Raw genomic sequence first — 24852 nt, 5'->3', positions numbered from 1 at the left:
GTTTGAGGAAAGTCTGGACTCTATGCCAAGGAACACCTCCCTCCCCTCAAAAAGGTAAAACAGAATCATAAAATAATAAGAAACAAAAGAAAAAATTGTATCAATAACTTGCATTTTTCATGGAATACAAGCAAACTTAATGGCAGGGAATCCTTGACTGTGAGTCGTGGTGTTATCCAGGGTATTAGAACACGAGACAAGCGATCCGGCAGGGCGGAGAGACAGGCGTGGGACATTCTAGGAGAGTGTACTAGTGTCAGAAGCCTTACTGCAGTACTAAGAAAAAAAAAGTAAGATTTGTTTAGAATTGACAATTAAGGAAAATACTCATTAGAAATAAAATATATATGCTGCAATTGCATGTGGCATGGAGAAGTTGGCCACTCATACCGAAGAACGTGAAACTGGGCTGTGAGGTGGCTTCCGGCACAAGAGCACTTGCCACGCAAGCCTGGCAACCTGAGCTCAACTTCCAGGACTCACATAAAGTTAGAGGGAAAACTTCTCTGAAAAGATCTGCCCTCTACATGTATACCATAGCTGCATGTGCTCCCTCCACGTGTACACTGTAGCATGCATGTGCTCCTTCCACGTGTACACCGTAGCATGCATGTGCTCCCTCCACGTGTACACTGCAGCATGCACGTGCCCCCTCCACATTACACTGCAGCATGCATGTGCCCCTCCTCCACATTATACTGCAGCATGCATGTGCCCCCTCCACATTACACTGCAGCATGCATGTGCCCCCTCCACATTACACTGCAGCATGCATGTGCCCCTCCTCCACATTATACTGTAGCATGTATGTGCCCCCTCCACATTACACTGCAGCATGCATGTGCCCCCTCCACATTACACTGCAGCATGCATGTGCCCCCTCCACATTACACTGCAGCATGCATGTGCCCCTTACTCTCCTGCTCTCTCACACATGCTAATAATGAATTTAAAATTAAAAAAATATAAGCAGGGTTTCTACATTGTACTTGGTATGAAAATAAGCAAACCTAAAATTTTAGTGCACACATTGAATACTGTGTTATTAACTAAAGGCAGGAAAGACATTAAAGAAAATATAAACGCACAACACAAAGGCTGTGATCAACTAATTTGATTGTGTAAAATAAAGTTTCTGTGCATTGGAAGACACCATTAAAATACTTTTAAAAGTCCAGAGCCAGGGAGCTCTTCCTAGTGTCAGCAAAGCAAAGGATTAGTTTCTAGAATGTACTGAAAACACTTAGGAAACAAAAGAAAAGACCCTGTAGTAGGAGAGGGCTAAGATACAGGAAAGGAAGGCCTGGTGAATACGCTAGAAAACTTGTAGTTTTTACTGCCTCCAGGGAGATGCAAATTAAAACCACAGTGACCATCCTTCCCACCTCCCATTGTAGCCAAAATTAAGAAATCATACATCAGAGTTTAGAGAAGGTGTGGTTTTTAGAGGCCCCACCCCCACCCCCACCCCATGCACTGATGGTGGGCGTTGAAGTCATGCTGGACCCTGACTTCCTAACATCCTGCGAAAGCTGCCTAGCCGCACTCTCCTGCTCAGGGGTCCAGATGTGTGCGAGGTGGCTCAGCAGCACCAGCTGTCGTGACAACATGACCCCAACATCAGCGTGCTCATCATGTAGGGACAGTGGAGGAAGTGAGTGGTTTGGAACCAGGGAAAGCAATTGACACAGAACTAAAAGTGTCAGCATGGATGTGTCACACAAATGTAATTTTGAGCAGAACAAACAAACTTCAGGGTAATTTGATATTGCTGGATAATATTGTATGCTGTGTAGAAGAAGCTCTCGTGAGATGATAAACGCCAAAGTCAGGAATTGTATTCCTGGTGGGAGGAACAAAACTGGCAAGTCCCATCAGGAGACCTCAGTCCCATTTGGATGTTTACTTTTATTTTAAAAAATTGAAAAAAATTTAAACCTTGTGTATGTGAATATCTCTGTGTGTGAGTGTGAGTGCCCACAGAGGTCAGAAGAGGGGAACCGGAGTCACGGGCAGTTGTGAACTGCTGCTGTGGGCAGTGGGAACTGAACTCCGGTCCTCTTCTACCAAGTACCAAGCTGTCTTCCCAGCCATGGAAAACCAGTTCTATGAGAAATATAACACTGAACTCGATGACAAAGGCTAGGGTATTCACAACCTGGGTCTGGAGAAATGAACTCCATTAAGAAAGAACAGGATAACCATTCCCATAATACACAGGGCTCCAGGTGGATTAGAAACTTCTGTGGAAAAATTCCCACTTTGCAGTGATCAAATAGAATATCTAACCAGAACAAAGGATAGGAAGTGGGGCAGGGCAGGGAGGGATAAAGGTTTGCTGACGGGGCAAAGGTCACACTTATCCAGTCTGTGAGGGCGGACCTGCATGGCCAGAGGTGGCAGGAACCTGGGCAGTCAAAGGCCTAGCTTCCATCGTGTGACACTGGGCAGCTTGTTTCCTCCTCTGACCCTTGCTGTCTGGAGTGAAATGACAGTGTGGCCAGGGTGGCTCCAGACGGCTTTGCCTTCCTGTGCCATCATCCTCTGTTGCCTGGACCTTGGGAATTCCTGTCATCTAATGATGTGTACATGGGCACACTGCCCGCTGATGTATGTGTGCCTTGATTCAAGCCTGTGTTAGTGTGTGTACATTCTCATGTGTACATGCGTGCTGTGTGCTCTTGGGTGTGATCCTGATGTGTCTTATGTTTTCCCTCCTGCAGATCCTGACAGGAGAGGACTGGAATGCGGTCATGTATCATGGGATCGAGTCACAAGGTGGCGTCAGCAAAGGCATGTTTTCTTCCTTTTATTTCATCGTCCTGACGTTGTTTGGAAACTGTATCCTTCTTGGGGCTAGATGCGTGTGGTTCAAATTCAGCACGCTTCCTGTGGCCACCTCCTGGCTTCCCCGAGAAGGGCTGGAGTATTTTAGCGGTTCCTTTCAGAATGTGGCTGATGTTCATCCCCAGGGGGCAGAGCCCTGAGTGTGGAGGTGCCGTGTGGGGAAGGGGTGTCTAGAGGTTGGGGAGGGCTGTGTAATTATTACTAGGGGCTCAGGAAACACTCTGAATGACCTTGGAGTCCTTGTAAGAAGGTGTGGATGTGGAATGGGCAAGGAAGAAAAACTTTCTTCCTCATTAGGTTTAAGGGACTAAGATTTGGCACTGGACTCCCCTGCTGGAAGTAGGGAGTTGCAGAACTTGCCTCTCACCTTCGCTGCAGGCAAGAGATAGGCCTGCAAGTCAGCGGGGAGTGGGGATGTCCACCCTCTGGACCAAGGCAGACCCAGCGGCAGCAGGGACAGTGTGGAGGAGAATTGGGGCAAAGAAGGGTCTGCATGGCTGGTCATGCCTGCCAGGGTGAGGGCTGAAGGAAACAGGTGTGAATGTGGTTTGGATGCACGTGAGACAGGAGCCTTAGCAGGGTTCAGGTTAATATTTTTGTGAACTGCATCTGGCTATCAGACCTCTGGGATTCTAGAGCTGGAGTCCCAGCCTTTGTTAATAGGTCTGTTGGGGCCTGAGAGTTCCCAGGCAGGGCCTGATGTGCTGCTCCGGGAGCCATTCCGAGAATGTGGTGGAATGTTGCAGAGCCCAGACACAAGTTATAAGTGGAAGCCAAACTGCTGTGGATTGTTTTCTAGATACCTCTGCAAAGGGGGTTCTTTTATAGCCTAGGATTGGTGTTCCATCCCCTGTCACGAGGCTGAGTGAGGCCTGGAGGGCGAGTGGGAACACAGGGAAGGGAGCTAAGTGTGGCTCTGGATTCAGAGAGGGAAAGGAAGTGCAGTGTTAGCCTCATGCTGGGCAAAGCAGTGACAGCACACAACTGTGTTAGTCAGGGCTCTCCAGAGTGACAGAATTTCTAGAATGAATCTTTATATATACACTGAAAGGAAATTTATTAGAATGACTCACAGGCTGTGGTCCAGCTGATCCAGCAATGGCTGTCTATGATCAGAAAGTTCAAGAATCTAGTAGTTGTTCAGTCCATGAGGCTGGATGCTTCAGCTGGTTTTCAGTAGATGCCAGAATCCCAATGAAGCAGGCTCTAATGCCAGTGAAGGAACAGAGTGGCTTCTGATGCACTTCTGATATATAGGAATGCAGCCTGTAGCTCTGCCTTGGGCCCGGAAGAGCCTCTAGGCTTGTGTGGTTGGGTTAGTCCATAGGGTAGGTAGTGCTGAGAGGTGTCCTGCTGGGTGTCAGCTGGCTGTGATGTCCTACCCCATGGGTACTGCTAGAGCCCTGAGCAGGCTTGCCTATAGCAATGCTCTGGGCCATGGGCCCTAGCCAGAAGGCTTGACTTGGGTTGGTTATGGCTGCCAGTTGTTGCTTGGCTGGTTAGAGTCCAGGGCAATAGGGAGAATGGTAATGCCTGGCAAGGGTGAGTCCCCAGGCGTAGGATGGAAAGGGGCCTAAGTCAGGTGAGCGCTGGGTCCTGTGTACAGCCAGGAGACATCAGATGGGGTCTATAACATTTTGGGTTGTCAGGATTAATGCCAGGAAGTGCACTGCCTAGTGTGTTAGCAGTACCAAGGTTATCCCCAACTTTTGAGATAGCTCAGGAGGGTAACCTACATGGGAGGAGCTGAGCAATAGCAATGATGTCATTACCAAGAACAGTTCCCTTCTGTTGTGAGAAGAGGATTGTGGGAATGGCAGTGACAGAATGACCAGGTCCTGGTGAGATTCAGGGAAGACGCTTATGTTACTCTGGGATCTGGTTCAGGTTTCTCCCCTTGTCTTCGTCAGGGTTCCAGTGCTGTGAAGAGACACCATGACCATAGCAACTCCACAGTGAAAGGAAGCATTTGATTGGGGTTGGCTTGCAATTTTAGGGGTTTAGTCCGTTGTCATCATGGCCTGGAACATGGTAGCACGCAGGCAGACATGGAGCTGGAGAAAGAGCTGAGAGTGCAACATCTGGGCCAAAGGCAACAGGAAGCGAGATTCTGGGCCTGGCTTAGCCGCCCGAGACCTCAGAGCCCATCACTAGTGACGTATTCCCTCTGATAAGACTACTTTACCTAATCCTTTCAAAAATGCCACTCCCTGGTGACTAACTGCTCAAATCTATGTACCTGTGGGGCCATTCTCATTCAAACCACTACACATGTGTGTAACTGTGGCTCAAGGTATGTCCTCAAGGCATGGTGGTAGCATTCACCATAGAGTTTCAGGGGCCAGTTCAGGGTGGGTACAGTGTTGGGTGCTCAGACCAGTGTTTGTAACCCCCCTCCCATTTCCAGTGTTATTCAGGGAAGCATGCTGAGGAAGGGTGCCCAGGAATCCACACGAAACAGAAATTTCAGAAAGGGAACTTGGAAGACAGGGAGGTTTTGTGAGCCTGGCTTGGAAACTAGGGCCTGGTAGGTGCTGGTAATGGGTGGATTTGTGGATTAGATTGGGTGGGTTATCTTCACACCCCTAGAAGGTGGCAGAGCCTGTGAAGGCAGGATGTGTTTGTTTCAAGGCTTCTCATACAGACTAGAGAAGGGAAGAACTGGGGCTAGTGGAAGATGTTCTGTGTATCTTCTGAATGAGTCAAAGGCAAATTGATTGAGCATGACCTTTAATCTTTGGTTCTATAGTGCCATCCCCAAAGATCTAGATGAGAAAAAGAGCGTACTCTCGCTTCCCCCCCATCTCTCTGAGTGTGTGTATGTGTGTGTTAGAGAAGGTTGAACCGTGTGAAACTGTAGAGGTGCCATCCAGCTTATGAGAGCAGAGGCCTTGGGGGAGGGGACCTTGTGTGTATGGTACAACAGGGCCCCAATGGGCTGATGGTGTCAGGGAACAGAGACTGGGGACTTGGTAGATAAATGGTTCTTCTGTCTTTCATGGGCCACCGTGGTGGACGGTATAGAACAGTGTGTGGGACAGAGGGCTCCCTTCCTTAGCTGGAGCCAACCAGACACCCTGCTGAATGTTTTCCTAGCCATTGCTGTGGACAACCTTGCCAATGCCCAGGAGTTGACCAAGGTATGTAGAAACACCACCTGCAGCCTAGAAGGTGCTAGAAGGTCTGGGACTCAGTACATGTTACCGGATACATGTGGGGTTATGGGGAAGGTCAGATCCTGGGCCAGGGTTCATGTGACTTCAGGGGAGTCTCCTCAGAGTCATGAACAAAGAAACATTAATGAGAGCTCTGGGTACAGAGGATCGCCACCGAAGCAAGGAGGGACATGGCTGTAAAGATAGGTTCATGTGAGGAGCTCATGGCTCCTCAGGCTTCTGGAGAAGCTATGGAGGTACAGACTGGACAGGACTACCCGTGTCACAGAAGTAGAGGGTCCTGAGACAGGCTCATCTGAGCAGGCATGTGACGAGGACGAACAGCGTTCTCAGACAAGATGTATGCGTGGGCCCCGGGAAACACTCAGCTCTGAGAGCCGGAAAGGGCAGTGAGAGGACTCCTGTGGTGCTCAGCTCGGCTGGAAGCTGGAGGAGCAGTGGTGGTTCTGTCTGTGCACATCTGTGTCACAGCAGGGCACCTCCTTCTCTAGGTAGAACCCAGCAGGCACCATTCAGTATTCATTTCTTACATACAAGTCCCAGTGGGGGACATGATTATACACATCTCTCTCTGGTTTCCCTCTAGAAGACACCATCCCCTGTCTGGTATCCCTCAGTCTCGTGTCCTGCTGCCTGCTAGGGAGCTAGGCTGCCTGCTGTCAGCCTTAGATTTATGTTTTGATTCAAGTTCTGCCTTGAATATGGAGGCTGCTACCACATGCATTCCAAATGTCATGTGTGTGCATGAACCACGTCTCTGTAGGGTCTGTGTGTTCTCTGCTGCTCAGGTTGGCACTTGTGCACAGCTCCTAAGTCTGATGTCCTCAGTGCTATGTTCTCCTCTCTCCGGGTGTGAGGAAGGTGGGTTTAGACGCTCTCAAGGGGGTCTGGCTGATGCAGTGTAGTGGTCGTGAGCTTTCACTTAGCCTCCTCTTCCTGCATACAATCCTAGGCTGTGTCTGAGGTCTGGGACACTGCTTTGGCTCTGATCCCTGGCTTCCGAGGAATTCCACCAGCTCGCTTGTTTTTGTCATCAGTCTGGCCAGTGCTGATGATTACAATCCTGGTGTGGCCAGATTCCTGGCTGGAATGCATGGGCAGAGCTGTCCTTGGTGTTAGTGATTCTGGGACACCAGCAACTTTAGTTCCTGTACAGGAACTAAAAACACTTGAGTCCTGATGTCTCTCTCTTCATGTTCTCCTGTGGGTCTTCAGGGATCTGCCTGCATACAGAACTCTGCATGATGGATCCTATACAAGAATCCTCCCGCCTTGGGATTTGAGACCAATGGAGGCCTGTCTGTCTGACCATATGATACTGCCTGGGTTGGAAAGGAGCCCTAGAAGAGAGGACTTAGTCCATTCTGTGTTAGCTCCTCACTGCTGTGACAGGAAAGCTAGAGAAGCAGGGTAAATAGGTGGAAAACTTTATTTTGCCTCAGGGTTTGAGAGGGTACAGTCCATTATTGGCTGACTCTGCTGTCCCTAGGTCTGTGGCAAAGTCAAAGGTCATGGCAGAAAGTTGTGGTGCTTCAGAGTGCCCCTCTTATTGGTGGCTAGGGAGTAGAGATGGATAGGAAGGGGCCAGATCATGGTATAGCATCTGGTGACATTCCCTAGTGACCTGTGCCTTCCAGCTAGAGCCCATTTCCTAGACAGGGACAAAGCGTTTGACAGATGAGCCTGCAGAGCACGCTGAATAGCCCATCCACACCTGCAAATGTGTTCCAGCACTAATTACTTTTCTGTGGGGTAGAAATAAAGTCAAACTGGATTATTTGTAGATATTTAGGGCGATTTGTATATCCCTTGAAGTGATTAGGGGGGCTCCTTCCCAGGGGGCTATAAATCATGACTGGTCTCTGTCTTTAAAGAGGGCATGGCTGGAAGTGCTCTATGGGGGAACTAGTTAACTCTTCCTTGGACCTGGAGCCTGAGGCTCGTCTCTGTAGAGGAATTTTTCGGACAGTAACTGGGAATTCAGGTTTTTTTTTTTTTTTTTTTTTTTTTTGTCATTTGTGCTCCTTAGGCAGATTTGGGCACATTTTGAGGAATGCTAGCTTTCGGGGGAGCTAGGTAGGCCTAGGCTTAGGGGTTTTAAGAAACCCTGGGGGACCCAGTAGTTCAGAAGAACAGCATGGAGATCTTCCTTCTTGGGTCATGGACTCTTGAGCTAATTGGTTTTGCTTAGTGACCTGGGGCCAAGGTCAGAGGGTCTGTCAGCTATTTATTCCTCTTCCTAGACAGGTAACTGCACAAACGTAAGTCCTGTTCCAATGGCAAGTAGCCATGTGGGACTTAATGGAATCTGAATGGTTCGGGCGGAGAAACTCGAGGGTGGAATAAGGAAGGTTCTAGTGGGAACAGGAGGAGCTTAGCATCTTGCCCTCATGGGGGAGGCCAACTTTGTTCAAGTGGTTCAGGAGCTCCTAGAAGGACAGGTGGATGGGAAGAGAGACAGATTTGCTGTGACAAACCTGAGGTGCAAGAAAAAAGAAAAATTCTGGTGTTGGCTTTGCACGGTGTAGGGATGGTCAGGGATAAGGCCTGGCTGCAAGCACAGCTGCAGCGGCATCAGCTTGTGGAGCATGCTGCAGGTGGCACAAGCTAGACCACACGGATGCAGTGTCTTGGATACTGTCACTTCTAGCCACAGACAGGAGAATGCTAGGGAGAACTAATCCTGGGTCACAAGGAGCTCCGCCCCTCAGGGCCTGGATGTATGGCTCCAGGATATGGAGGGCGGGCGAGGCACTAGGCACTCGGAGCAGCCTCAGAGTGGCCGCAGCCCCTTGAGGAGACAGTTTGTTGTTCACACAGGATGAAGAAGAGATGGAAGAAGCAGCCAACCAGAAGCTCGCTCTCCAGAAGGCCAAAGAAGTGGCTGAAGTCAGCCCAATGTCTGCTGCCAACATCTCCATTGCTGCGTAAGGCTCCTGGGAATGGAATAGGGGTGGCTTTGGGGAGCAGCAGCAAGAATGTCTTCCTCAGAACCCCCTTGTCCAGGGCTGGTGAAGACACAGCCACCCCCCTTGAAAGGAACCCGAGCAGAGGCCTCACTTGAGCATACTTTATGGCTTTCCCCAGCCTGAATGTGGGCAGAGTGTGGAGGCATGGCCTTCATGGTGGGTAGGGATAGCTGGGCTTCTGAGTCACCGGATGGTGTCTGGGTGACCCTAGTGCTCCTTTTTTGGCGAAGCCCTGGTTGGGGTCAGGGTACAAGGAGTCTGCGTGCAGATGTCATACATAATTTTCCAGAAATGTGCTTTGTGAGACCAAAGGTTCCAGTGGCACCTTGGCAGCCCATCCACTTCCAAAAATGTCCCTGCAAGTGCTTGGCATGGGGGCATTTGTGATGAGAAATGGCAGGAGGACTCTGGGAGGGCCCAGTCCCCCTGCCAGCCAGCTGGGTGTCAGGTACAGTGATGTTATGGGGGCTAAGGACTTTGGGGGCAATTTAGTGTATAGGAGTCACGGAATTAGGCCCGTGGCCTGGGCATCGGTGAATCTTGGGAGAAGCACACCCTGCTGGCAGTGAAGCTGCTCTCTCGCCCTGCCGCAGTCAAGGCTGGGCACATGGCCTTGACTCAGCCCCTTGTGGTGACTTACGCCTGCACTGCTAAATTATGTGTTGGAATTGGCTAGTTGTGAATGTTGGCGGTGTGTGTGTGTGTGTGTGTGTGTGTGTGTGTGTGCGTGCGTGCGCCCAGAGTGGTTCTGTTCCTTCCCGGAGGTCACCAGATAGCATTTTCAGAGCTCTTATCTCTAAGCATAGAGAAAGCATTTGGCCTGGGAGTCGTCAGCCAGAATGGCTGCAGTCCACACAAATGGTTTGTGGACCTCAGTGTTCTACTCTGGTTTTCGCTGTCTGGCTAGTTCAGTTACTAACTAGCTGGCTAGTTTAATTCAACAGTTTGATCCTGAGGTTGACGAGACCTGGCAGCTGTTCCTCCTTGTCCTTCTCCTGAGCTCTGTGAGCTGCTGGTGGTCTGTCGTTCAGAGGATGGCATGATGAGCTCCCAGCCTCATGTGGACCTGCGGCATGTGTGATGTTGTTTTTAGCACGTGCCTTCTCTGCTGTTCCTGGATGTGAGCGCTCTTGCTGCCTTGAGGGCCACCACTCCCGGAGGTGCTCCTGTCTAGACTAATACCTGGGGAAGTGAGTCTAGGTCCTTGACATAACCCAGAAGAAACTGCCCAGACATCCCCGCCCCCGTCCCTGCGTGGAGACACTGTGGCAGATGGGGAGTATCTCCAAGAATGGGATATGTACTGCAGTATATAGTAGTGTGGTGTGACTAGAGATTCTGGGGAATTGGCCACACAGGGTGAGGCCTTTCCTGGGTGCATGGTACTGAGTGTAGGGGCTATTGGCTGTTGACTCTTGCCACTCATGCTAAGAGGGCGCTGTATGTGAGTTCCCTCTTGTTTGCTGCCAGACTGGGGAGAGAGACTGTGGCTGTCGAGAATCTCTCGTCTTGGCAGTGTTCCTCACAGCTGTGTCTCCTGGGGTGTTGTGTGGCTGCTGAAGGGCCCTCGGTATGCATGGTGATCAAGGCCTTCTGCACTCTGGGTAGCATGACAGGTGACTCCAGGATTGCTGGGGTGAGGTGCAGTCCTGTGTAGCCCCGGGTGGAAGCTCCTAAGGAGCAGGACACTAAGTGGGGGGCATCTTCCTGCTCCCCGCTGTGACTCCTCATCCTTGCCTGCTCTTCTAGGCACACACACACACACACACACACACACACACACGGAATCGCTCTCACGTCGTACATAGTCTTGCACTTGCAATATTACATGTTCTTACACACATTCACACATATGTTTGTAATCTTCCATTCACAATTTTACACACTCAGAATCTCACACTCACAAGTCCTATGTTCTTCTCACGGTCTCACACTCATGGCTGCTCTGTCAGCAGCATTGTAATGCACTTACATGCCTGTTCACGCTCGTGTGAAGGTGAACTCTTTCTAGGTTGCACTGTAAAGATTTCGGCCTTTAGAAAGGGGCACTGGAGACCTTCCTGGCTGTCCCTGTGAAGCCAGCGGGAAAGGAAATGACTGAAAAGGGATTTTTGCTTTCTTTGTTTTTGGAAAACCTTTTACACGTCACTTGGAAGTGGCTGCATTAGTCACATGGAAGGTGGGTTAGTGACATAGCCGGATTCTTTCCTGGGGGGACGGGGGAGGCACTGTGACCTGGAAGCCATGAGACTTGGGTTTGGGAACTGAGGGTCTAGGAGCAGAGACTTGGTGCTTGTGGGGAAGGCAGGTGAGTTAGGTGGCAGGGCCTGGATAGCCCCACATGTAAGGGTGCTTTTGCCTCCTGTGTTTGCCACATGCTCATCGGAGGCCCACAGCTTTAGGTCAGCCTGCCCGGGTCTGGGTGTGGCTGTAACTCTTCCCAGACCACTCCCTCTTAGGGCTGTGTGGACCAGGCTGTGGTGATGAATGGTCCCGGAGAGAACTCTATCTTGTCTTCCAGCTGTGTAGGGTTTGCTGGTTCAGTTCAGGCTCATTTGTCTGCACATGGAGAATTGGTTCTCAGCTTCTCTTGAGCCCTGGCCTTGGCCAGTGCCTGTCTGGTGGATGCATCGCAAGCCTTCTGCCAGATGTGCACTGCAGCCCGCACCTGCACCGACCTGGTGCCCAAGTGTCACTTGTGTCTCAGAACGTTCTCTGGTTTGCTCACTCCTGTTTATGTTTTGTTTCTTGCATGTGCAGTTTTGTAAAGCAAACTCGAGGTACTGTATCTCGCAGCTCATCTGTCTCCAGCGTAAACTCACCGTGAGTGGTTCTGCTATGATTCTCCATCTGTGACTCATGATGACTGTGCGCACACCTTCCCTCCACACCTGACTGCTTCCCCCAGTCATTTGCTTCATGGGCAGCTCCAGCCCAGCCTTCTGTGGGAATGGTGGGCTTGTTGCCTGTTGTCCCCAAGTCCTACTCACAGGCCCAGATCTTTCTGAGCTTGGCCTTCCTCTCCCTTCTGGTCTCTGTCCTTTTGTCTGCTGTTTGTCTGTGTGCAATCTCTCTGGTACCTTGTATATGTCTACTTCTTGGATAGGGTGGAGCTCTGTGGACTTCTTCACGGAAGACCTACTTTACAAGTCTTCTGTGCTTTTCATGAAGTCCTGTGCACAGGGGTGGCAGAGAGGGTTCTTGGAGATATTCCTTGGCTCCTCCTAGCCCCTCCTTACTTTGGGGAGATTATGTAGGTTATTTGAGGCAGCCCTTGTTTTAACATGAGCAAAGCTCCTATAGAGCCAGGGGAGTGCTAAAACTCCTGATTGGGAGCTGAGGGTCTGGGAGCAGAATGGGGACCCATATTCTGCTCACAGGGGAAGAAAGGAAGGCAAGTAGCTGATCAAGTTGGCTTTCATGGTGGTGACATTAGCCTGGCTGAGTCACTCTTCCTGGGAGATGTGATTCTGGTTCTTCCCTCAAGGATGGGACCAGGACCTGTAAGTGACAGTCCCCTGTTTCCCTCCTGGAAAACCAAGCTCCCAGGGGAGGTGCTGGTACTATCTTCTGCCAGTGTCTTCTCATGTTAGAAAAGGAACATTTGTAGTTGGGCCCTCTGCGTGGAGAGTCAGGTAGCCCCTGTGACTTGTGGCCGCTTTGTGTGCCTTCTCAACAACAGCATAGAGCAATCTGGGTCTTCTCACAAGTGTGAGATGCCACCAGATGTTGGGGCCCTTGTGTCTGGTAGGATGAGAAAGGCTGTTGGGTCCTCAGTAACTTCCATGTGGCAGAAGTGAGATGTCAGTTGGACATACCTGCCAGGTATGGCTGGGAGCAGGACCTCACGAGAGCAGCTCTTCCCCATGGCTCCTTAGCCCCGTTCAGGTGGGTTCTGCCTGAGTCGTGCTGCCAGCCATGTGGCCATCTAAGTCAGCAAGCAGTTTGCCTTTCAAGAGAGGATCCTGAATTGTTTGTGAAGTTTTTAAGAGGAACAGAGTGAGGTGTCTGTCCTAGCTGCAATGGGCAGAGGTCAAAGAAAAGCTCTGGAGAGTGACCAGGGCAGGGGCAAGATGGCTCAGATGTACAGAATGAGACTCAGGAATCTGTCCCAGGAGGAGCGCAGTAGTCTCTACGGGCTTGTGATGAGATAAAAGCAGCCTGGTGTTATTAGGTCCCAGAGCACGGGGCTGGGGGACTCTAGCAGCCAGCAGAGGTGAGTGGGTGGCCCTTACTCAGCTAGTTGGTACATTGTTCAGTGTTTGAGGGGCCGCTACCAGCCCAGTGATGCCCTTCAGTCCCACAGGCACCCTGTCTTCCTTCTGTACTGATGTGGTTCCTGAGAGAGGGTCGTACTTGGGGCAAGGCTAGGGCTGAGTGAGCCTAGTCCTGCCTGTACCGGAGCCGGAGCTTCAGGCCGGCACATGCACACATTGTCTTCATTGTCCACCTTTCATAGACGAGAACCGTGATGCTGCCCTCCGCCCAAAGGCTCCCGTGAGCCCGCCAGCTCTGCTGTGAGCCACCCGGCTCTGCTGATCAGGGGCTCAGGATCCAGGGCCATCTTGGTGTGTTGGGCTGATTGAGAGGCCCAAGGTAGTGAGCAGACATCAGTCCTCCCAAGATTCTTGAAGATGGGCGCATATCTTCAGGCCCTCTTCCTTTTCTTGCCTTCCAGTGTGGTACAGAGATGAACTGTACCAGGGACAAGGAAGCTCTGTGGGAATTCTTGGAACAGGGATATCACGGTGGTGAGACCTCGGCCTCGGCGAGGACAAGTAGTAGCCGAGGTCCTGAACTAGCAGATGCTACTTGTCCTGTCAGCCTCACCAAGGCTCACTAGGGGTGGAGGCACAGATTCTATTGCTCTTTAGCTCTCAGACTTGCCAGCTGCTGGCTCCTCTCAGGAGAGAAAGGGTAAGATTTGCTGTCCTTCCTCTAACAGGTCTATTCCAGTGACTGGGCTGGTCCCCGGGGCACAGTTTGCACCTGTGTTTTGACGCAATTGAGGTTGACTGAGAGATTGTGTGTTCTTCAGGCACTCCTTCCCTTCTGCCCCGTATGCATGTGAACCTCACTCCATCAGTGACTAACTATGGGCCCTGAGCAGGTCATGCCCTCTTTCTAGGCTCAGTGGCCATCCTTATGGAAGGTACCTGCCCTTGAGGAAGTCATAAAGGCTGTACGAAGGGGACATAGAGCCCAGAGCACTGGTACTGTCGCTGTTACTGTTAGTGATGCCACAGACATGGCCAGGGTTACCCAGAAGCCTCCAGAGACGGAAGGATGAGGTTAGAGCCTCAGATGAGGTCTCTACTTGACAGTGGTGGGACTGGAGCCACATCCTTTGATGCTCTTACTCAGAACCTAGACTGGAAGCAAGCTCCCTGTTTTAGATGTGGGAACGGAAGATGTCTGGGCCAGCAAGGTTTCAATGAAGATGAGGCCCTTCATTGTTTAGTAAGGACTGGACCAGACTGAAATCCTACCCCCGTGGCTGGAGGATTTCAAGGGACTCTCAGTGGAGAATGAGGCTCCTTACAGAGTAAGGGACAAGGGGGCATTGGTGGCGGTGAAACAGGGTTTTCTCAGCTCCAGACATGATTTCCGCTCCTTGTAATTGGTTGAGCCAAATAGTGGGGGCTTCCAGAATGTTTCAAAATGCAGCAGAAACTGTGCTCACGACAGGGCCACATGCTCCCTTGGGAGGTACGGTGGGTAAGTGCCTCTAGACGTGTCCATTTGACTGGCCTCTCCTGGACCAGCTCCCAAGGCAGGCTGTAGGGGTGCCTCCATCAATCCTTCTTGGTTTGCAAGATGGTCTTCCTTTCCATTTTACCTTCCTGGCTAGCTTCCCATTTACCTTGAAATTCTGTTTACCCACTCATGCTGGTACCTGGCATCCCCTTGCGCCCTTTAGACTCCGGGCCATTGTCCTCCTGCTAGAGTGGAGTCTAGAAGGACACTGACAGGCTAGCTAAACTGTGCCTCCCTCTAACCCTTCCCCCATTAAAAACAGCAGAGGTCTTTAAGACTGGTTACCTCTCCTTCCCTATCCCTACATCCCTCCATCGCTTGTGTTCATCTGCGGTTTCCCTGTGAGGCAGAGATAAGCCAGCCGGTGACACTCATGACAGTCTCCCCGCAGCAGGCAGCAGAACTCGGCCAAGGCGCGCTCAGTGTGGGAGCAGCGAGCCAGTCAGCTAAGGCTCCAGAACCTGCGTGCCAGCTGTGAGGCACTGTACAGCGAGATGGACCCCGAGGAGCGCCTGCGTTATGCCAGCACGCGCCATGTGAGGCCAGACATGAAGACGCACATGGACCGGCCCCTAGTGGTGGAGCCTGGCAGGGATGGCTTGCGGGGACCTGTGGGGAACAAGTCAAAGCCCGAGGGCACTGAGGTCCCTGAAAGTGTAGACCCACCGCGCAGGCACCACCGGCACCGTGACAGGGACAAGACCTCAGCCACGGCCCCTGCTGGCGGTGAACAGGACAGGACAGACTGTCCAAAGACCGAAAACACGGAGACAGGGGCCAGGGAGGAACGTCTGCGCCCACGGCGCAGTCACAGCAAGGAGGCTGCAGGGCCTGAAGTGCAAGCTCGCAGTAACAGGCGCCACCACCGGCGTGGCTCCCCAGAGGAGGAGGCCACTGAGCGCGAGCCCCGGCGCCACCGTGCCCACCGGCATGCACAGGAATCCGGCAAGGAGGGCACTGCACAGGTGCTGGCACCCAAGGGCGAGCGACGCCCACGACATCGAGGCCCTCGCACGGGCCCCCGTGAGGCAGAAAACAGCGAGGAGCCCACACGCCGGCACCGTGCAAGGCATAAGGGGCCATCAACACTTGAGCCCCCAGAGAAGGAGGCTGCAGAGAAGGAGAGCAACATGGCAGAAGGGGATAAGGAAACCCGAAACCACCAGCCCAAGTATGTAAGAGGCAGAGTATGGTGGGGTGGGGTGGGGTGGGGTGGGGTGGAGTGGTTAGTAGCCCTTATGCAAATAATAGGGAAAGGGACTCTGCCAGGCTGCACCTGTTGTCACCTCACACCCCCATTCCCAATTCTCCTTTCTGTAAAATCCCTTGTGGCAACCAATGTGTACTCAGTGACACCCAGGAAGGGACAAAGGACTTAGGGAGAAACTGGAGACACTGGGAACACACTGACCTGGGAAAGAGCGGAGCATCCAGGAGAAGGGAAAATTGGGGAGGACGCTGGGAGAGGAGACACGAACAAGGTTGCTGGCTGACTTTACAAAAAGCTGACCAGAGGGTACTGGCCTGCTTTTTGGCTCTGACTCTTCAAGAGACCTGGAGGCTGGAGGTTGAGGCTGAAGCCCCCGTCTTTGTGCTTGCCCACTGGCTGCCAGAAACCAGGTTAGGCACAGCTGGAGGCTGCTGTTGAGGGTCAGCCTAAGGAGAGCACTGGGTGGGGTGGGGTGGGGCTCTAAGGGTGTCCTAGGGAAATGGCCTTCAGACTGCTTCGTTCTGCAAGTTACACATAACTGTAACACCAATAGTGCCCGGCTCTGTTAAAAGCAGATGGGTCAGCTCCATACCCTCCTTCTAGACTGCGAGATAACCTAAGTGTGTAGTAACAAACTACGCACAACACAGGAGAGCTGCTCGCCCAAGCTTTACTTGCCTTGCGTAAAGGGGTAGCCATAAGGAGCTGGGTCTCACCTACTGCATCAGACTAATGGGCATTTTGGTTTCAGGGAACCTCACTGTGATCTGGAGACTGTTGCGGTTACAGGTGTGGGCCCTCTGCACATGCTTCCCAGCACCTGTCTCCAGAAAGTGGAGGAACAACCGGAAGATGCAGACAACCAGCGTAACGTCACCCGGATGGGCAGTCAGCCTTCAGACCCCAGCACCACAGTGCATGTCCCAGTGACACTGACAGACCCTCCCGGGGAGACCTCTGTAGCTCCCAGTGAGTATCTCCCTGTACCAATGGCAGGTCCAGCTCTCCCCATTCCTGCTGCTCCGTGTCAGTGACTGGGCATCCCGCTTGCCTCTCTGAATTTTCTCCATGATGGAGAGAAAGTTCTTTGCTATCGGTATCTGGCCTTTGATATCTCTTGGCTTTCCGTTGCCCTTCAGGCAGGTGGATGTTAAATACCTTTGTCCCTCCTCCAAAAAAATGTTTTCACATTGCTGGCTATACCAGGCTCAGTGTCAGAGTGCTGAGAATACAGTGGAAGGTGGAAAGACAACAAAATCTTCATCTTGTGTCACTTGACTAGTGCTGGTGGCGGGCAGGACCAGGATCTCAGCTGTCATCACCTATTCACTGCTTCTATACCCTTGCCCTAAGCCCCACCCCCTTGTCTGACTTGCTCTCTTCCCTTGCTCATTCCCGTGTGTGTGAAACCAGAAAGGAGCATGCGGTGAGAGCCCAGTGAACAGGCGTGTAGTAAGAAGAAACTTGCAGGTAACCGGTGTGGCCCTCGCCAGGACAGATGCTAGAGCGGAAAAAATCATTCCAGGGAGAGAGACAGGGCCTAAGGAAGGCCAGGGACGTACTGAGCTCTGCGGTAGAGCATGTGAGCTGTATACCGCGTGCCCACACATACCTGCAGTCCATCACACATGCTGGGAAGACAGTGCTGGCGGCTGGTAGTCTTTAGCTCTTTAGCCACTGGTTTCTCTGAGCTTCCAATGAGGAAAACTTGATCTTGGCCCATTCTTGTTTCACTCGCCATGCCTACAGATGGGTCTGTCTTCCTAGCCCCTCCTTTGTTCCTCTGTACAGTAGCCTGGGACTGAGCCCAGGGACCCCCTGGGATTTGGTCCACAGTTGGCTCCATCCATGCTGGCAGCCACAGACCTTGTATCAGAATGTCACATACTTGGACATGCAGCACACAGATTTTCAGGTTAACTTTTAAAAAAGAACAAGTTTTATCATCATGCACTTAAGGAGTTTTGTGGCTTGGTAGCTGGTTTCTTACCACGCTGAAGTTCCACTGTCGGGGTGTACCACAGCTGTCCGCGCACCTGTCAAGGGCGTTTCAGTTACTTTCCGTTTTGATGGTTATGAGCAGACACACGTGTTCGGGGTTCGTGTTGGTGTACTTTGGGAGTGCACACCTAAGCATGATTGTGAAGTTGTATGTGATAAGACTGTGTTGGGGTTTATGTGAACCCCAGACTGTCTTCAGTGTGGCGGTGCTAGCTACATCCCCTATTAGCGGCTGACACTCTCGCTGCTTCACATCTTTCTGAACCTTGTGTTACCAGTGCTTTGGATTCTAGTTGTTCTAATGAAATGTGTAGTAGAGTTTGTTTACCTTGGCAACTTCCTAATGATGTACGATTTTTATTATGGTTACTTGGCAACTGTGCATCTTCTAAGGTGAGATTTTTATTCAGGTCTTTGCCAATTTTTAAATTTCTTTGTTTAATAATTATTAACTTTCAAGATCTACACATACACATATGGATTTACTTATTTTTATTTTCTGTGTGGATGTTTTGCCTGATGTATGCTTATGCACCATGTGCATGCCTGGTGCTGGTGGAGTCAGAAGAGAGCTCCAGAAACCCTGTAACTGGAGTTAGAGACCGTCATGAGCTGCCATGGGGGTGCTGGCTGCTGAGCCCAGGCCCTCTGCAAGAGCAGGAAGTGCTCTTAACCACTGACCTGTCCCTCCAGCACCTCTTTCAATATTTTCCACAGAGGTCTTTTATCAAATGTTTTTAATAAGTATTTTCTCCTGGTCTCTGGCTTGGATTTTTAGTGTCTGAATGCCTGGTATATTTTGTTTTTTATTTTTATTTTCTTCCTGAGACAGAGTCTCACTCTGTAGCTCAGACACTGAACTCTGTCTTGGGAGTGCCAAAATTGCAAGTGTTCAGTACAAGCTTCTCTGTCTGGTGTTTGTGGTTATCCCTTTTGGGGTTAATCTGAAGCCTGTCACTACTTCTGCTAGAAGAAAAAAAATCTAGATTATTGATTCTTAATTTTTTTATATATTTATTATTTATCCTATTTCTCTGACTCTTCAAATCAGGCATTAGTTTTAATGTCAATTCTTTATGTTTGTTTTCTCTAATACATTATCAAAACTTCTGTGAGTGGGTGTGTCTCTCTTCCAAGTTTTTGATCTCTCATAAATCTGATAGCATTGGTGAAAACATCCAGGTTACTGGGTACCCTGGCCTTGTTTCATCTGCACTGAGGTAAAAGTTCTGACTTGAGACCTATGCAGAAACATATGTTTCTAGTATACATTAATTCCTATTTGAGTAGATTTTTTTTGCCTGTCCACAGAGTTAAATTTGGTTAAGTCTTTCCAGCATCTCTTATATGTGGAGATATATAGATATATAGAAGTGGGCTTCAGATCTGGACCTGTCTATGCGATGTCGGAATATACCTCAATTGGTCATTATTTCTTTTTTTTTTTTTTTTTTTTTTTTTGGTTTTTCGAGACAGGGTTTCTCTGTGGTTTTGGAGACTATTCTGGAACTATCTCTTGTAGACCAGGCTGGCCTCGAACTCACAGAGATCCGCCTGCCTCTGCCTCCTGAGTGCTGGGATTAAAGGCGTGCGCCACCACCGCCCGGCTTATTTCTTAGCATTCTATTTTTCTGGTATAAAAATAGAATGAGCTACGTCTGATAATAATAAATAAAAACTGTGGTAGCCACTGAAGGAACCTGCGTCCTCTGAGTGGAGACTTCTGTGTGGGTTTTCACAAGTTGGACAGTGAGTTCCTGATAAGGAGACTTGGTGAATATGGGCTCTTTCCAGAGGTTGGGGGTCAAGTAGCTGTAGGTCTTGGAGATGACATCAAAGGTGGCCTTGGAGAGGTCGCCAAAGTAACAGTACAGCCCTAACTCAGTGTTTCTCAGCTTGTGGGTTGTGACCCCTTTGGGGTTACATTTCAGCTGTCCTGCATGTCAGATATTTACATTATGATTCATTAAAGTAGTAAAATTACAGTCATGAAGTAGCAAGGAAATAATTTTATGGTTGGGCATCACTGCAGCATGAGGAACTGCATTAAAGGGTCGTAGTGTAAGAAGGGTGAGGACCACTGGCCTTACTGGTGTGTAGCCGTCATCAATGTCGGTCAGCAGCGGCAGCTTCCTGGTCAGAGGAGCAGGGATGAGGCCAGTGGCTCTGGGGGCAGAGATAGGGCACACTAGCACAGAGCCACAGTGGTCTGTCTCTTTACATGGGGTGGGCAGTCTGTTTCCCCAATAGCCTCCCCCCATAGGGATAATGAAAAGCTTTGGCCAAGGTGATGGCCCCTTTAAAAGATGCTGGCTACTCTCTTGGAGCATTTACCTCCAGGACCAACATGATCAATAGGGTCCCCAGCAGTGGCACACGCTGTGGCTGGTGGTGATTGTAGCACCAGCTCACACCAGCTCATGTCTGTGGTGTTCCTCTGGGCAAGAGGGGCCGCCGTGGGGCCACTCTCTCCTCTCTCACTGTGTGCAAAAGTCACACGGTGAAGCCTAATGTGATTGCAAAGATTAAGACGGTCATACTTACATTGAAATGTGCTATTGGATTCTCTTATTCTTTTTCTAAGATTTGGCCTGATTCTTTAAAGTGAGGTGTGTACGGTGGTCTTATCATCCTGTGTTTAAGCATTGAAAGGTTGGGTTATTAATGCCATATAGCCATATCGTACTCAACCTCAGTACTCCATTCCTGAAAATTACTTGTTCCAACTACAGCCATTTTTTTTTTTTTAAAAAAATTGTATTTTGTCTTCCTGGTGTTAAGGACCAAACGTAGGGCCTTTCACGTGTTAGATAAGGAATTCATTACCGTTCTCATTTCAAATAGTTTTTAAAAATTACCATGTTGCATGCTAACTGAACCCCACGGTTTCATAAAATATGATGAAAAATCTTCCAGGTCAAAAAGTATCATGTTAGGGCATAAAACATAAATTTTGCTGATCATTGGTGAAAATAGCTATTAATAACGATTTGGATACATCTCTTTGCAAAAACATTCTACCTGATTCCGATAATCTGCCACTGGCATTTGGACAACTACCTGTGAGATTTTCTCTGCATTACTCTGTTAAAAACATTATATGATGTTCTGGGTGGGTATACCCTTCCACATGGACATCAGGCAGTAACGATGACAACATTGTAGTGACACCGTTTCCTAGAATGCTGGGCGTCATAAAAAGGGAGGATGTGGACTGGGGAATTTTCCTCAAGTCAGGAGGCGGCCTGTGGAATGTTATTAGTTCATAAGAATTGGAGTGTTATGCTGGTCATTGCTATGGCACAGTCTTTAAGTGTTTGGTAGAATTTTGTAAAGCTATCTTATGGACTTATATAATGGTGATAGATCTTTGTATACTGGTCTGTTTATTGTCTCTTGAGATGAGCTTAGTAAATTATATTTTCCTTTTAAAAATTACCCATTTAAGGACTAGGGAGATGGATAATTTGGTAGAGTTTGTCCCACAAGTGTGAGGATATTAGTTTAGATCCCATGGAAGATGGCAGGTCCACCAGTGAGCCTGTAAGCTCAGGACTGGCAGAAGATAATTCTGGGGCTTGCTGCCAATCAAGCTAGCTCACTAGTAAACTCCAGGTTCAGGAAGAGACTGTCTCCCCAAATGAGGTGGAGAGAGATGAAGGAAGATGCCCACTGTTGACCGGTGGTCTCCATATGCACACCTTTACACATGGGTACGCATGTATGTGTACACACCAAACAGTATGTGTAGTCTAGGGTTTTTAACTTACTTACATAAACTTACGCAAAGCATTGGCTTAAGTTCTTTCTTTTCTTTTGATTTTTGTTTGTTTTCAAACAGGGTTTCTCTGAGTAGCCCTACCTGTCCTGAAATTCTCTTTGTAGACCAGGCTTGGCCTCAAACTCACAGAGATCCTCTTGCCTTTGCCTCTAGAGTGCTGGGATTAAAGGCATGCACCACCACCATCTGGCCTTAAGTTCTTTTTCCTTAATTTCCTTCTTGTTTAATGTTTTTTTTCCCCTTATCATTTTTAGAATTCTGAGCATTTCTTTTTTTTCCTTGATATATCAGATTAGTTGGTGGCTTGTATACTTTGTAATCATTATAAAATAAAAATTAATATTATAATTTATTTGTTATTTCTACCATAATTTGTTGCAAAAATCATTGTTTTCCATTTTGTCATTATCTTCCTCTTTTTTGTTTTATTTTGTGGTTGTTACTTTTCTAACTTTCTAAGTTACTCAATCTTGACGTATTTTACCTCAAACATGTATTTGTAGATTCTTTCCAAAGTCTCTACATAAAAGTCACGGATGACAGGAACCAAAAAGCTATGGAGAAACCCTGTCTCGAAAATCAAAAAAAAAAAAAAAAAGTCACGAATGAATAATTTATTTTTTTTTTTCAGTTTTTATTAATTCTTTTTCATGGCCTGGTTGTGATATTCAGTGCTACAATTTTTAGCAAATCTTTTTTTTTTTTATTTTTATTTTCGAGACAGGGTTTCTCCGTAGCTTTTGGTTCCTGTCCTGGAACTAGCTCTTGTAGACCAGGCTGGCCTCAAACTCACAGAGATCCGCCTGCCTCTGCCTCCCGAGTGCTGGGATTAAAGGTGTGCGCCACCACCCTCCGGCCTAAGTGCTTAAAGCTCACATTTCTCCTACCTTTCTTCCAGGGTTGGGATTGTAGACTGACATACCACAATCAATTTTAGTTTTCTTTTTCATAGTGTCCTTGTCTGGTTTGGGTATCAAAGTAAAAATGGACCCATAAAATCTTTTGGATCTTATGGGATTATTCCCTCTGCTAATTTCTGGAGTAAATTATGTTGAACAGAGTACTAATTGTCCTTTAAGTATTTGGTAGAAATTATCCAACAAGCATGTTTGTCTGAGTTTAAGTTAGTACTTACTGGGTTATGTTACTGGTTTCATTTTGGATGACTTTCTTCTTTCTACTTTTGCATATTATTGAAGTTGCTAATTTTATGTGTGTATAGTAGGCCATAGTTGGTTCCATTTTATCCTTGTGATGTGTTCAGGCTCCAACCATGTGCCTTTGATGGGCATGTATTGTCCTCTTTTCTTTCTAGTTTGTTAGGTTTTGCTCCATGGCCCAGGATATAGACCATAACAGATGTTTATGGTAGTTGGGAAAGAATATGTGTTCTGCTGTTGCTGGGTGGAATGTATGTAAAGGCCAGCTCCATCCTGTTGGTTGGCCTTTCTGTGTTTGTCAGTTGTTGAGAAAAGGATGCTCAAATCTCTGTAGATAACGCTGGATCTAACCTTCTTTCCTTTCACACTGTAAGTTGTTACTCTCACCTTTGTGAATTGCTATTAGATACGAACACATTTGTGGTTTGTCCTTTTGGTATAACAGCCTTTTTATCATTGTGTTATGCCTTTCCCTGTCCTGGTAACTTTCCTTGGTTTGAAGTCTATCTGATCTTATAGTAGCATCTTTGCTATTTTAAATTAATATTTGCATAGTTGATCATTTTTACCTTTCCATTTCAAGCTAGTTGTACAGTTGTATTTGAAGTGAATGTCATATAGACAGCATGTGGTTGGGTCATGGTTTAATTCACTGGAAATTCTTTTATTTGGCATTATAACATTTACATTTAATGTAATTGTTGGTAAGATTAGAGCTTAAGATTATTATCCAAATTTTTTTTTTTTTTGATTTTTCGAGACAGGGTTTCTCCGTAGCTTTTGGTTCCTGTCCTGGAACTAGCTCTTGTAGACCAGGCTGGCCTCGAACTCACAGAGATCCGCCTGCCTCTGCCTCCCAAGTGCTGGGATTAAAGGCATGCGCCTTTGTTTATTCTCTCTGATTTTTTATTTCTCTAGTTTATTTTTTCTGCCTTTCTTGGAGGCAGGAAATGTATTTTAAAGTCCAATTTGTTTGTCTGTAGTACTTTCAAGTGTCTATTGTATATGGTAATTGCTTTAGTTATTTTATTGTATAACTTACCCCAGCTTGAAAACAGTATAAAATTTCTCTATATATACCCCTCTCATTTATGATATAGCATTCTTAAATTTTTCCTCTGCACAAGTTTAGAATATCAGCAGAATGTGTTTGAATTTTTATTTCAGCTGTCAACATAACATAGAAGCTGAAGAGAAGAAGGGAACTGTTATATTTAATCATTTTTCTCTTATTATTCCGTCTTCCTTTCTGGTATTCTATATTCTCTCATAAGTTGTCTTTGTGTGGAAGGCTTTCTTTAGCTATTCTTTGGGGATAGATCTGCAGGTGACAGATTCTCTTTAATTTCCTCATCCAAGAATGTCTTGATGTTCCCTTCATTCCTGAAGGATATTTTCCCTGGGTCTAGAATTCTGGGTTGACAGTTCTTTTTTTTTCAGCACTTGAAAAAAACGTGTGCCTCTTCTGAGCCCATGGTTTCTGATGAGAAATCCACTGTCAGTCGAGTTGTTTTCTTCCTATAGGTAAGATGTCCTTTCTCTCTCGCTCCTTCAAGGGTTTTTTTGTCTCTATATTTCAGAAGTTTGAGTACAATATATTTGGATGTGGACTTCTTCAGATTTATCCTGTTTGGGGTTTGCTCAACTTCTTGAATCTGTAGGTTAATGTCTTTTGCAAAATTTGGAACTATTTCATCTTTTATGTCTTTGGAGTGCCTCCACAGTTCTGCTTCTCCCTTTTCTCGTTCTCAGATTCTGGTGGTATGGATGCGCCATCTTTGGCTGGGCTCCCAAAGGCTCTTGGGCTCTATTGGTTTCTTTATTTTTATTTTTTTGGTTATTGTTTTTCCAGTATGTTTTCTCCCTGTTGATCAGGTTGGGTAATCTCTATTTTCTTCTAGTTCATGGATTCTTTCCTCTGTGTCCTCTATTCAACAGTCAAGCCTGCCCC

At 48.3% G+C, this 24852-nt stretch overlaps 1 protein-coding gene across 13 annotated transcripts in view; it reads left to right on the top strand.

Annotated features, from left to right (window-relative positions):
- The window catches only part of Cacna1b (calcium voltage-gated channel subunit alpha1 B), a 157159-nt gene that overhangs the window by 66805 nt on the left and 65502 nt on the right, over nucleotides 1-24852 (top strand). For 8 of the 13 annotated variants that reach the window (XM_041674748.1, XM_041674750.1, XM_041674755.1 and 5 more), the window contains exons 16-21: nucleotides 2724-2841; nucleotides 5920-5987; nucleotides 8844-8950; nucleotides 11753-11815; nucleotides 15144-15920; nucleotides 16711-16928. In XM_041674748.1, coding sequence (XP_041530682.1) covers nucleotides 2724-2841; nucleotides 5920-5987; nucleotides 8844-8950; nucleotides 11753-11815; nucleotides 15144-15920; nucleotides 16711-16928 — 1351 coding nt within the window. Of the gene's footprint in view, nucleotides 1-2723; nucleotides 2842-5919; nucleotides 5988-8843; nucleotides 8951-11752; nucleotides 11816-15140; nucleotides 15921-16710; nucleotides 16929-24852 lie in introns of all 13 variants that reach the window. The other 5 variants (XM_041674756.1, XM_041674753.1, XM_041674752.1 and 2 more) reach the window with 2 other exon arrangements.

The sequence above is a fragment of the Microtus oregoni genome, unplaced genomic scaffold (genome assembly GCF_018167655.1).
Source record: "Microtus oregoni isolate MIOR12 unplaced genomic scaffold, Mior012 000025F_ref0000491, whole genome shotgun sequence".
Taxonomy (NCBI): Eukaryota; Metazoa; Chordata; class Mammalia; order Rodentia; family Cricetidae; genus Microtus; species Microtus oregoni.
This window is presented reverse-complemented; position numbering and strand designations above follow the sequence as displayed.